Source organism: Spermophilus citellus, assembly GCF_964194105.1.
Source record: "Spermophilus citellus genome assembly, chromosome: 8".
In the NCBI taxonomy this organism is placed as follows: Eukaryota; Metazoa; Chordata; class Mammalia; order Rodentia; family Sciuridae; genus Spermophilus; species Spermophilus citellus.
This window is the reverse complement of record NC_138189.1, coordinates 30,177,181-30,190,467: the sequence shown is the minus strand read 5'-3', so window position 1 is coordinate 30,190,467 and position 13,287 is coordinate 30,177,181. Positions and strand designations below refer to the sequence as shown.

At 39.1% G+C, this 13,287-nt stretch overlaps 1 protein-coding gene across 11 annotated transcripts in view; it reads right to left on the bottom strand.

Annotated features, from left to right (window-relative positions):
- Positions 1–13,287, bottom strand: part of TBC1D1 (TBC1 domain family member 1) — a 294,222-nt gene that overhangs the window by 151,045 nt on the left and 129,890 nt on the right. For all 11 annotated transcript variants that reach the window (XM_081303877.1, XM_081303872.1, XM_081303874.1 and 8 more), the window contains one exon: positions 12,851–12,942. In XM_081303877.1, the coding sequence (XP_081160003.1) occupies positions 12,851–12,942 (92 nt within the window). The remainder of the gene's footprint in view (positions 1–12,850; positions 12,943–13,287) is intronic.

Here is a 13,287-nt window from a genome sequence, read left to right as displayed (position 1 = left end):
TGGACTAGAAATCAAGACATGTAGGTTCTAGCTGCTAACTAGAGCAAAGTCATTCTGTCTTAGCCCTGCCCCGCCCCCATTTAAAATGAGAACTGTGCAAAACATAAATTCCAAGGTTTCCTCCAGCTCCCACGTTATTTGGATTTGAAAAATCAAGAGTCCATTTTTATAATGTCATCTAATTTAACATATTATTTTCATTGAATGTGAGGAATACAAAAAACTCTGGAGACAATTTCTGATCTATAAACTTGAGAAATATCTCTCTTATACTGACAGTTATCCACTGTCCTGTCTTCCTTCTCTAACTCTACACTTTCAGCCTTCCTTTAACCCAAAGACAGGGTGTGCTAAGTGGATCAACTACACAAGCAGCTGATTCTGGGTAAAAGTTACTCTTGATATTTATTATCCTTCATGTTGTAAGTATTAAAAGCAAAGGTGATGGACCGTAATTCAGACCTTCTAGAGTACCCTCCCTTGAAGGAACAAATTATGCAAAAGACAAGTTGCTCTTATTATTTAAGGAGAGACGGTAGATGATTAGGAGGGCTTATTTTCATGGAGGACCTCTAGCTCTTTTCAAATTTAAGATTTCAGTATTAAATATTTAAGAGGTCAAACAGACCTGGGTTCCAAACTATGGGTACTGACTTTATGAAATTTTACATGCTATATGCAACAAGTGTTTTGTTACAGAAAAAGTTTGTATTAGAACCTCAAAAAAGGAAAGTAGTGTGCAAATGCCAAGATCCAACTTAATTACTTCTAGATCCCAAGAAGGTTACAGATATACAGAGACTAAAAGTCTACAGGACAACAGAAGCTCTCATTCATTGCTGGTGGGACTACAAAACAGTACAGCTGCTGTGGAATGCTAAGAGCCACAGCCAAGTAATATGATGCATGGCATTTTTGGTTGAAAGGTGACGCCAGCTAGCCATTGAGATATGATTATGTTAAGATTTGCATTCATATGGATATTGGACTCCTGCTGTTCACCTAGGCCTGCTTCGAGACTCCTGAAGAGTTCCCATTGGTTGGGGAACTGCAGTAGGAGGGAATTCCGGGGGAGGAACTTCCTCTGGGGTTCCGGGAGAACGCCGCGTGTGTGGATCGGCAAATTTCCCGGGTGCGTACGCGGCATTGGCGGCAGTTTCAAAAATAAAGTTTGTTCCTGCTTGAGTGGCTCGTGATTTTCTGCCCAGCCAGAGCGGCAATTGGTGGCCCGTACGGGGACGCCTGAAGTTTGGAGGTAAAACTGCTCGCCCCTGAGGGAAGGCGACAGAATGGGTGACCATTTCAAAAAACAATGTGTTCTTGTTTTGATTTATTTTGTTTTTGTTTCAAGCTGCCTATCCCTAGAATTTTCTCAGGCAAACTGGGAAAAATGGTTGGCTCAAGGTTTGAAGTTGTTCAGCCCTGAGAAAGAGAAAATTGATACAACTATTCTTTGTTCCGTTTTTGTTTCACTCTGTTTCGGTTTTGTTTTATGCTATCTTATTGGGTTGCGTTACCTTTATAGTAGACTAGAAACTAGTAAAAAACAAACCAAAAGACTGTTAAGTAAATTGTTAGAGGTCCAGACTATGGTAGAAAACATGTTAGGTCAAGCAAAAGAGGAGGTCTCTCGAGCTAGTCAGAGGAAAATTTGAAGAAAGAAAGCTTAGAGGAAAAACAACCATCAGGCGGGGAATTACAACAGGAGGCTGCTACTAACTCCGTTCTATCACCAGAGGGCATAATTCAACCAACAGCTCCAGCTGAGTGGCCCTCAACTCCCGTAGTTGATGGATGGAATCCTGAGGCAGGACCCCAAAGATTAGCATGCCCTGTACTTGAGCAGGCAGGAGGGCAACGAATTCATCGTGCTTTAGATTTCAAAACAGTGAAGCAATTAAAGGAGGCTGTAACAACCTATGGGCCGCAAGCACCCTTCACTGTGAGCATGGTCGAATCCATTACCAACTTAGACATGACGCCAGCAGATTGGGCTAACGTGTTGATCTGTGCTAAATGGAGGACAATATTAGTTATGGAAGGTTGCCAATGAGGAATTTTGCATGGAGACAGCTAGGCGAAATGCAGCAGCCGGTTACTCTCAAAGAAATCTAGATATGTTATTAGGAAAGGGACCTTATGAGGGTCAACGGCAGCAAATTGAATATGATCCTGGCGTATATACACAAATTGCTGTAGATGCGGATAGGGCATGGAAAACTTTACAGGGGCATGGATATTTACAAGGACAATTATCTAAGGTAATACAAGGAACTAATGAACCTTACGCTGAATTTGTAGATAGGCTTATTCAAACAGCTTCTAGAATATTTGGAGATATTAAACAGGCAATGCCATTTATAAAACAACTAGCTTATGACCAAGAAAATCGTTGCTGCAGAGAGATTATTAGACCATGGAGACACGAAGATTTAAACACATATATTAAATTATCTAGACACATTAATGAACAAGGGCAAGTCTTAGCAGCAGTACAACAGGTTTTAGATGCCAGGCCAAAAACATGCTATAAATGTTATCAAACAGGAATTTTAAAAGGAGTTGCCCCATAGGAGGAGGGTTTAACAAAGCTAGGTATCAAAGGAATAGAATACAGGGTATTTGCCCACAATACCGTACATGGAAACATTGGGCTAATGAATGCCGTTCTCAAACCACCATAGAGGGTATTCCGTTATCAAAACACGGACAAGGAGCAAATGTTTACCCACGATATCGTAGATAAAGGCATCAAGCTCTGTTGCCAAAAAACAAACTGGAGGGCCCAATGCTCCAGGGCCCAAAACCACAAATATACGGGGCAATGGAGGAACCCAGCAGCACCATCAAGGTAGTGCCCAGGACGCATTATCCATTAAATCCCTCATCAGACAAACTAGAGGGAGCGCAGGGTTTGGACATCTGTGGCTCTGCCAGAGCAGTACTAACTCCAGAGATGGGAGTTCAAATCATTCCCACAGGAGTAAAAGGACCTCTTCCCCAAGGAACAATAGGCTTATTATTGGGATGCAGTTCTTCTACACTAAAAGGACTTATGATAAGTCCTGGGGTAATTGATCAGGATTATGAGGGTGAAATAAAAATTATAGCTAGTTCTCCAAGAGGTATATCAGTAATTTCACCAGGAGATAGAATAGCACAGTTATTAATAATACCCAGCCTGCATGATAAATTTTCCAGTCATACTGTAGAAAGAGGTTCCAGGGGATTAGGCTCCACAGGTGTGGATTGGGCTATGCTGTCTTTAAATTTAGATTCTCGCCCCATGCTAAAACTAAATATTCAAGGACATGACTTTAATGGGCTACTGGACACAGGTGCTGACCTTAGCATCATATCTCGTCAAGAATGGCCAAAACATTGGCCATTACAACAAGCCACTCAAACGCTTCGAGGCCTAGGAGTGGCAACTAATCCCCATAGAAGTGCAATGGTATTAGATTGGAAGGATCCTGAAGGATGTGAAGGAACTATACAGCCATATGTATTGGATCATCTTCTATAAATTTATGGGGACGAGATGTCCTAGATCAATTAGGTTTGACATTAATAAATAACATCAATCCTAACGCTCCCACTACTAGGGCTAGACAAGGCTTTAGGAAAGAAAAAAGATTAAGAGAACAAGAACAAGGTATGACAGCACCAATTCAAATAGATCAAGAAATAAATAGACGTGGATTGGGTTTTCAGAAAGGGCCACTGAGACAATCAAAATTACTTGGAAATCAGAAAGACCAGTGTGGGTTCCTCAGTGGCCCCTGACTAAAGAAAAGATACAAGTAGCCCATGACCTGGTCAAACAACAATTAGCAGAGGGACATATACAACCTTCCGTATCTCCCCATAATACTCCCATTTTTGTCATTAAAAAGAAATCTGGTAAATGGAGATTATTGCAAGATCTAAGAGCCATTAATAATGAGATGGTTATTATGGGACCTGCTCAATCAGGGATTCCCCAATTGTCTGCTTTACCAAAAACCTGGCATGTTTTAGCTATAGATATTAAAGATTGTTTTTTTTCAATTCCAATTCATCCCGAGGATAGTCCACCTTTTACATTTACTATCCCTGCACTAAATCATGAAGGTCCTGATCAGAGATATGAATGGAAAGTACTCCCTCAAGGGATGGCTAATAGTCCAACTATGTGTCAAATTTATGTTAACAAAGCAATCCAGCCCCTTAGAAATCAAAATCCTGAACTACAAATATTTCACTATATGGATGATGTGTTTATTGGCACATAAAGATAAAAACACATTGCTAGAATGTTATGCCACACTTACAAATTTATTAAAAAATTATAATCTAGAGATAACAATAGATAAAGTACAATTAAATCTTCCAATTAATTATTTAGGAGTTCTACTATCCTCAACCATGGTCCGTCCACCAAAAATTCAAATACGAGTAGATCAACTCAAGTCACTTAACGACTTTCAAAAGTTATTGGGAGACATAAATTGGATAAGGCCTTATCTAGGCATACCAACAGGAGAGTTGGGACCTTTATTTGATATTCTAAAAGGTCCATCAGATCCAAATTCACCCCGCATGTTAACGCCTGAAGCAAGAAAGGCATTAAAAATCATTGAAACATACATGGAAAATATGCATTTGGATAGAATTGATATAAGTTTGCCTTTATTATTTATTGTACTACCAACAAAAAATATTCCTACAGGAGTATTTTGGCAAAAGGTCCATTATTGTGGATACATTTATCTTATTCTCCTAACACTATTCTTACTAGATATCCTGAGGCTGTAGGACAATTAATACTCAAAGGAATAAAAGCAGCAAAGGGAGTGTTTGGAATTTCTCCCAATAAAATTATTACTAATGAGTTAAATACTTGGGCAATAATCATGTGTAAATCTAATGTTTCATTTGATAATCACTTACCATCTAATCCTTTGTTGTCTTTTTGGTCTAAGCATCCTGTAGTTTTTCCAAAAATGACAAGAAAAACCCCTATCATGAATGCTCCAAATATATTCACTGATGGGTCAAATAATGGTACAGCAGCAGTAGTTACCCCGATCAAACTTTTACATTTTTAGTACCCAAACAATCAGCTCAAAAGGTAGAGCTTAATGCAGTTTTACAAGCTTTTATGATGTTTAAAGGTTCTGTATTTAATTTATTTTCTGATAGTCAGTATGTAGTTAATGCTATAGTATCCCTTGAAGATGCTGGTAGGATTTCACCTTCTTCTACTGTTTTCTCTTTGTTTTCTGCTATACAAAGTCTAATCTGGGACCGAAAAGATCCATTCTTTATAGGACATATCAGAGCACATACAGGATTGCCTGGAGCCCTTAGTTTGGGCAATTAATTAACAGATAAATCTACACATAACATACATATTTTCTCCACAATAGAAAAAGCTATAAATTTTCATAAAAGGTTCCATGTCAATGCTAATACTTTACAAAAGCGTTTTAAAATAACTAAAGAACAAGCCAGACATATAATAAAACAATGTCAAAATTGTGTGACATTTTTACCACAAGTTAATCTTGGAGTCAATCCTAGAGGACTGATACCTAACCATATTTGGCAGATGGACGTCACACACTTGCCAGAATTTGGAAAATTAAAATATTTGCATGTTACAGTTGATACTTCTTCCGGATTTTTGATGGGCTCCCTTCATGCCGGAGAAAAAACTAAAGATGTTATAGCTCATTGCTTACAAAAGTTTGCCACTGTGGGCATTCCAAAACAGTTAAAAACAGATAATGGTCCTGGTTATGCTTCTACCTCTTTTAAACAATTTTGCTCATCATTTGGCATTACTCACATAACAGAAATTCCATACAATCCACAAGGACAAGGCATAGTTGAAAGAGCTCAAACTATTAAAATGTACTTATTAAAACAAAAGGAGGGAATTGGAAAGGGGCGTATATATCCCCCAAAGATAAACTTAAAATAACCCTTTTTACTTTTTAAATTTGGATTCATCAGGGCTTAGTACTGAGGAAAGACATTTGTATCCAAAAAATGTACATAAGCCTATGGTACTTTGGAAGGATATTCTAACAGGACAATGGAAAGGTCCTGACCCAGTGATTGTCTGGAGTCAGGGCTCTGTTTGTGTTTTTCCACAGGAAGAACAGCAGCCGATTTGGATTCCAGAGAGGTTAACCAAAACAATTTCTACAGACCAAAAAGAAGATGATTTGACTCAAATCCATAACAGCTGATATCCAGAGCTCCAGCTTGGCTATTCTTACATCTGCGACAGTGATAAACCAGGATGCTTTTTTCAATATCTATTTTATTATTGCTTTTTCCCACATCATAAAGTTCTATTTTATTTTTGAGCTCATACAGACCTAGGTTACTGTTTTTCTGATCAGTTTTATTTTTTGACTATGGAGTTTTTAAACATTGCAATGGAGATTTCACCTAGGTAAAGCTACAAGGCCTTCACTATTGTCTTATGTGTTGTATGTTACGTGTGCACACTTCTGTTTTGTGTTGTGTGTCTGTATGTGCCTATGTCCATATATCATATATGAGGAGCGCTCATGAATAAATGGATCCAAATTTTTTTTATTATTCACATGATTTTAATGGTTTAATTTAAATTGGGTAAACAGATGTTGAGGATTGTTTTAATATGTGTACAAATAAGCAAGTTAACAGATCTGTTTGTTTACTTTCACCTTTCCTTTTCATTATATTTAATAATTCTGTTCAGGATAATGTAAATCGTTCAAAAATTTGTTTTCTTAGTACCTGTTGAAATGTTACATAATTTTTTTTTTTTTTAGCATCATTGTCAGAATTCCTATCTTCATCCCAGTGCTGGCGAAGACAAGATGAAACCAAACTACAGTTTCTTCGATAGTTATCACAACAAACTGTATAAACTGATGCATCAATGAATAATAACTCAACAAGTAATGCTCAATCACTGAGTTGATTTATTTTGGGAGGAAATGGACATATTGATAGATTCCTCCGCTTTGAACTGCTTACAAAACTTGCCTGGACTATGTATCACTTGTATGCATTGTGCTCTATCTGTTGATGCAGAAAATTATGGTAGTGCTGGTGTATATTTGCTGATGTGTCACCAGTGTTGCAATTTTTCCTAAAGAGCTGTCTATTGACTCAATGTCGTGGCATTTCTGTATCCTCCTCCCTTCTACTAGTGATGGTCTAATTTTGGGAGCCAAGAGAGGTGAGGCAAAGAACCTCACCCCCCCCCACACCGGTACCAAGGCCAAATTTGGGGGCCAACAGAGGTGAGGCAAAGAACCTCACCCCCCCACCGGTACCAAGGCCAAATTTGGAGGCCAACAGAGGTGAGGCAAAGAACCTCACCTCCCCACTGGTGCATAGGCCTATCCACAAATATGGCTATATCCTGGACCGGTAGTCAGTGATGGGTATGATCCAATTGCAGTGGTATCAACCTAAGACAGGAGGCTGACGCCTAGAGGTCAGTTTTCCAATGACGGGTAAGAACCATATGTTGAATTGGACAAACCTAACAGGCAGGGTCCCTAGCCACATTGCTTGTTGCTTAATTAAACAGAAGGGGGGAGATGCTAAGAGCCACAGCCAAGTAATATGATGCAATGGCATTTTCGGTTGAAAGGTGACGCCAGCTAGCCATTGAGATGATATGATTATGTTAAGATTTGCATTCATATGGATATTGGACTCCTGCTGTTCACCTAGGCCTGCTACGGGACTCCTGGAGAGTTCCCATTAGTTGGGGAAGTGCAGTAGGAGGGAATTCCTGGGGAGGAACTTCCTCTGGGGTTCCAGGAGAACGCCGCATGTGTGGATCGGCAATTTTCCTGGGTGCGTACGCGGCATTGGCGGCAGTTTCAAAAATAAAGTTTGTTCCTGCTTGAGTGGCTCATGATTTTGTGCCCAGCCAGACTGCGGCAGTGGAAGACAGTTTTGCAATTCCTTATAAAATTAAATTACCCTTACCACATGAACTAGCAATTATACTCCTTGGCATTTACCCAAATGAGCTGAAGACACATGTCCATACACAAATCTGTACATGGATGTTTACAGCGGCTTTATTCATAATTATCAATACTTGGAAGCAACCAACATGTCATACAATAGGCAGGTGGATAAATAAACTGCAGCACATCCATGGGATGGGGTATTACTCAGCAACAGAAAGAGATGAGCTGCCAAGCTACAAAAAGATATGGAGGGACCTCATATTATTAAGCCATCCTGAAAAAGCTGTATGCTGTGTAATTTCAACAACATAACAGTCTGGAAAAGGTAAGACTATGAAAATTGTAAAGAAAAAAAAAATTCAGTGGCTGTCAGAGATTGGAAGAAAAGAAGGATACACAGGCTGAGCACAAGGGATTTCTAGAGCAGTGAAACTACTTTATGTGATATGTAATGATGGGCACAAGACATTATACATTTGTTAAAACCCTATAATGTATAACGGAGAGAACCCTAATGTCAACTATGAGCTTTAGTTAATAACGTAGCAAATACTGGCTCATCAGTTGTAACACACGTACCACACCAATGCAAGATGTTAACAATAAGAGGAAACTGTAAAGTTATAAGGGAACTCTCTGTACTTTCCACCCAATTTTTCTGTAAACCTAAAATAACTGCTTTTAAAAATGCCGAGGGAAGCAGACAAAAATTATGAGAGGCCTCTGAGCAGGGGCAGGCAGCGGTAGGTTGACCTGCTCTTTGCTTCCTGTATCTTTAAACCCTGGGCTACTCACGGGAAAATGTGTGCTTTGCTCAGAAAGACTCTTCTTGATTGCTTATTTCAAAATACCAAAAAAGGAGGAGTATTAGTACACTTTTTTTTCCCTTCAAATGTACATGAAAGAAACTACCCGAGGCAGAAAATGATAGGACAACTGGGCGCAGTGCACTCCCACAATTACTTCCCATTTGAAACTGAAGCCCCTAAATCAGAGATCACATCCCAGAGCTGCCACGTATCAGAGGAAGTTGCTACAGCAGAGTCACATGTCTACGGGGGTCACACAAGGTCAAGAACTAAACCTTTTCTCAAAATGATTCTGAAATTTGAAGAGAGGCTGCCCTCCTATTGGGTTCAAACAGATTAGCCAAATGTCACTACCCTGAAACTTCTAAAGAGACCTCACCTTTCTCAAGAGTGGCAAATCATTATTTCTTAAAAGTATGGAATTCATTCATTAATCAGACAAATTAAAAAAAATAATGGAGAATAAACTTGTATAACAGAACTTTGCAGTCAAAAAATCACATGCTAGTTCACAAAGTCACATGATTGTACATAACCTATGGTGTCAAAAATTTGTATGATGGTTGGGTAGGGTGGGGGGCAGTAACCAGGTGGGACTCTGTGGCACTGGAGGGGCTCAACTTCTTTTCTTGGCTCTGGATTCATAGGTATGTTCACCTTACAAAAATTCACTGAACTGGAAGTGGTGGCATACACCTGTAATCCCAGGTACTCAGGAGGAGGCAAGAGGATGTAAGTTCAAGATCAGCCCTGGCAACTCAGTGAGACCCTGTCTCAAAATCAAAGAGGGCTGAGGATGTTGCTCAGTGGTAGAGTGCTTGCCGAGCATGCCTGAGGCCCTGGATTCAATCTCCAGCACCACCAAAATAAAAAGTCACTGAACTACACACCATTAATATGTGTGTTCTTCTACAGGTATGTTACACTTCAATTCCAAATTTTAAAAAACAACAAATTACCTGCTGAAAGTAACACCATTTTTGTCACATTTCTTAACCTCATTTCTATGAGCATCTTGTAAAATTGTAAAGGTCACTGAAAAATAAATTTCCAACACAAATAATGAATACCACAGTACTAATTAAGTCAGTGGTGTTCCAAAGGACCTATTTAAAAGGGCAATGCAGTTGGGAGGTAGGGAGAGAGGGGGAAACTGCTGGGAAGTGATATTGGCCAAATTATAAGGTCACATTGTATGCATGCACAAATATGTAACAACAAATCCCATCACTCTGTACAACTATAATGCACTAATAATAACTGTGGGGGAAAAAATAGAAGAAAAAATTACAAGCAAAAAGCAAGGGGTTGTTCAAAAGAACAAGTGTATTTGAAAAAAGTATAAAAAATTTTAAGACATTAAAAAATAAATAAAAATTTAAAAGACTTCATTTGAATACAACATTTTGATATCTTTTTAAAAATTATAATCAAATCTTTATATGAAATAATTTTTAAAACCATGGGAAATCCAACCAATTTGATATACATGCTTTAAAAAGTGAAGTTTCTTCTGACCATTAATCCTTAACTTGTGAAAAGTCATGCTATTTAATGAATCACTGATGCCTACTGAATATAAATCTACTTGATTTATCATCAGTTCAGTATTTAATTAAATCATTCTCTGAAATACAATCATTCCAAGAATTAGATTTTGAGGCTTTTTTTTTTTTTTTAACTAGCCCTACTTCATCTTGAAAAGTAATTCTTCATGCTCAAGGCAACCCATCTATACCTATGCAACCTGTGGCAGTGTCACAGCAGAAGAGCAAGACGCCAGGGCATCATCTTCATATGTGCCAGGTGTGTTTAAAAATCACACCAAACAGGTCATAGATAAAAGTTGGCTCTGTGGTACCGTGCGTCCTGTCTTAAGTAAGCAGAAGGGCTAATGCCCACATGCCCATCTGACCCCTAGGGGTACTCAAAGTTAGCAGCAACTGTCCCCCATATTATTTCCATAGATATTTATTTTTCTTCATGGTTCTGTATTTTTTTTTTTACATTAAACATTCATTTACAAAAAACTAAATATGGTATGTATGCTTTCAAAACTATTTAATATAAGCCATTAATTTTAATAATAATTAATTGCCTCATGAAAATTTGCCCTTGACACAAAGTACCCTCCAGCAAAGACTACTAAGAAACATATACTATTCCATTATAAGAGGATTCATACAACAGCAAATCTACCTTTCTCTTTTTGAAATGTACATTTTTCAAACAGATTATCAGGCAGTGCTACCTAAAAAGAAACAATGACTTGGTTTAGAAAATACCATAAGAAAACCACAAAGACCATTAATAAGCTATCAGAGGAAAAGAACCAAGTCAGTTTGTATCACTCAAGAAAGAGCCATGCTGACAACCAAAATATGAGCTGGACTTTTCAGCCAATGGACAATGTCACTTCTCTTTGGTTCAGAGCAACCAAAAATTCTGCAGAGTCTAGAAAAACACATTGGACTCTGGGATATTAACTGAACTTTTTTTTTTTTAAGTAAACTTTCATCACCTACTTTTTGTTTGTTTTTCCTGAAGTCTCTTTGCCATAATGTGTGGGATATCTGAAATCCTGCATGGAGAAGAGGCTCTCAGAATCATACCCAATAGCAGCTCCTTACTGCTTCAGAACATTTGCCTACACTGAGTCACCACACCATTTTAGGGAAAGCCATGTGTGACTGCCTAAATAAAAGTGAAAACCCACACTAGGCAGGGAGGTTTGTGCTTCACACTTGCCAGGAAGATGCTCCCCAAACTGACTTGGCAACGCTAGGCCAGGAAGTGGGTCATCACTGTGCCTAGGCTTCAAGTCTAAGTACATTAATAATTAGCAGCAAATGGTCCATCTATTTCTGAATTCCAAGTACAAATCACATTACATTTATCTAAGAGGATTCTTTAAGAAAAAATAAAGTAGTGAGTCTCAAGTTGATTCAGAAAATAAAAACAAAGGAAGGAGCAATTACTCTCTGGGCCATTTGTGAAATTTAAAAAATTTCCATGTTTTTCTTTTTTTTCTACAAGTAGGTGCCAATCCCACAGCAGGAGGAGAACAAGGGAACAGAAGAACGCTAGCATATGATTTAAAAAGGACACTACTTTAATCTTTCACAGAAATTAAAAAAAAAAAAATAGATTGTGGGCCCTATCTGGAGACTTTCCACAGTGAGCGAGGAGAGAGAACTCAGCCCACACAATGGCCAGTCCCGTTTTGCTCAATTCTCCTTTATTTGTAGAACCTCCTGGTCACTGTGTCCCCCTCCAAAAAAAAGATATTTACTCTCTGTCCTAGGGTGTTCACCTACCTAGAAAAGTGAAAGGAAACCATAGAAAATGCTTCGGAGCTAAAGCAAATATGAAATTTGTGAAGAGCTCATTAAAGATTCATGCAGAACAGACCACAGACGTGCCAGCATACGCGGCAGTGTTTCCCCAAGATATGATGCAGCAAAACACTGCGTAAAGAGCTGCTTTCCAGGTTGTTTAAATCAGAAAGTTGATGAACTTGGTTATTATTCTGTTTTGTGGTTTTGTTTTTTTTAATTTCTAGTTTGATATCTTATATGATTCTAAGTAAATAACATGATCTAAATTTATTTTTAAAACTTAAAAAAAAAAAGCAGGGGGAGAGACAGCTGTGTTCAAATTCACATACAAAACGTTTCATTTAATTGCCACACTCAGGGAAAAGTGGAGTAGGAAGGGGCTGGCAGAAGTTCCCAGGGGGCAGAGGACAGTGTGGAGCCCACCATGCAGGTCCTCTCTTCCAGGCTGAGGTTCTTTCCCTTTTGCAATTTCCCCTCTAGTGTAACACAGTTTTCTAGGAGAGATGTCACTTTTCATCAGTTTCCCCTTGGAAGCTGAGACGTGAAGTGACTCTGCAGTTCTGATGCAGCGGTCTCTCTGCAGGACCGTTAGAGCTAACACCAAGAGGAACCTGGGGCCCTTCCTCGGGCCGTGACAACACCACTTCACTACTCTCTGCACAGAACAGTTCACTGGTCAGAGCCTGCCTCTTCTCTCCCGATAGAAATTAAAAACTATGTACTGTACCTGAACCTCCTCAAAAATAGTTGCCTGTTCCTGATTAGTTAATGTTGTCAGGTGTTTTTGGAGTTCTAGTTTGGTTTTGGAAGAATTCATTCCTGTTGAGAGGGGGAAAAAAGAGACATGAAAAGCTACTTAGCATCGTCTTCCGGGCTCCCTCCCTTCATTCCTTACCCACCCACTTCAGGCTGCCAAGGTTCTGTGGGAATTCCCATTGGTGAGTGTCCCAGTGTTAGCACTGTCACCACCTTTCAAATGAGCGCTGATGTCGTAGGCACTGTGTATTAAGCACCTACCTGGAGCACCTGCATCATTTCCTGTGATTCTCAAAACAGGGTGAAGAGGGGGATGAAGAGGGTGCTGTTACCCCCATTTCAGTTAGGAAAACTGAGGCCCAGAGGGTCCACATAATTTCCAAAGACCACCCACTTGGACACTTCCTC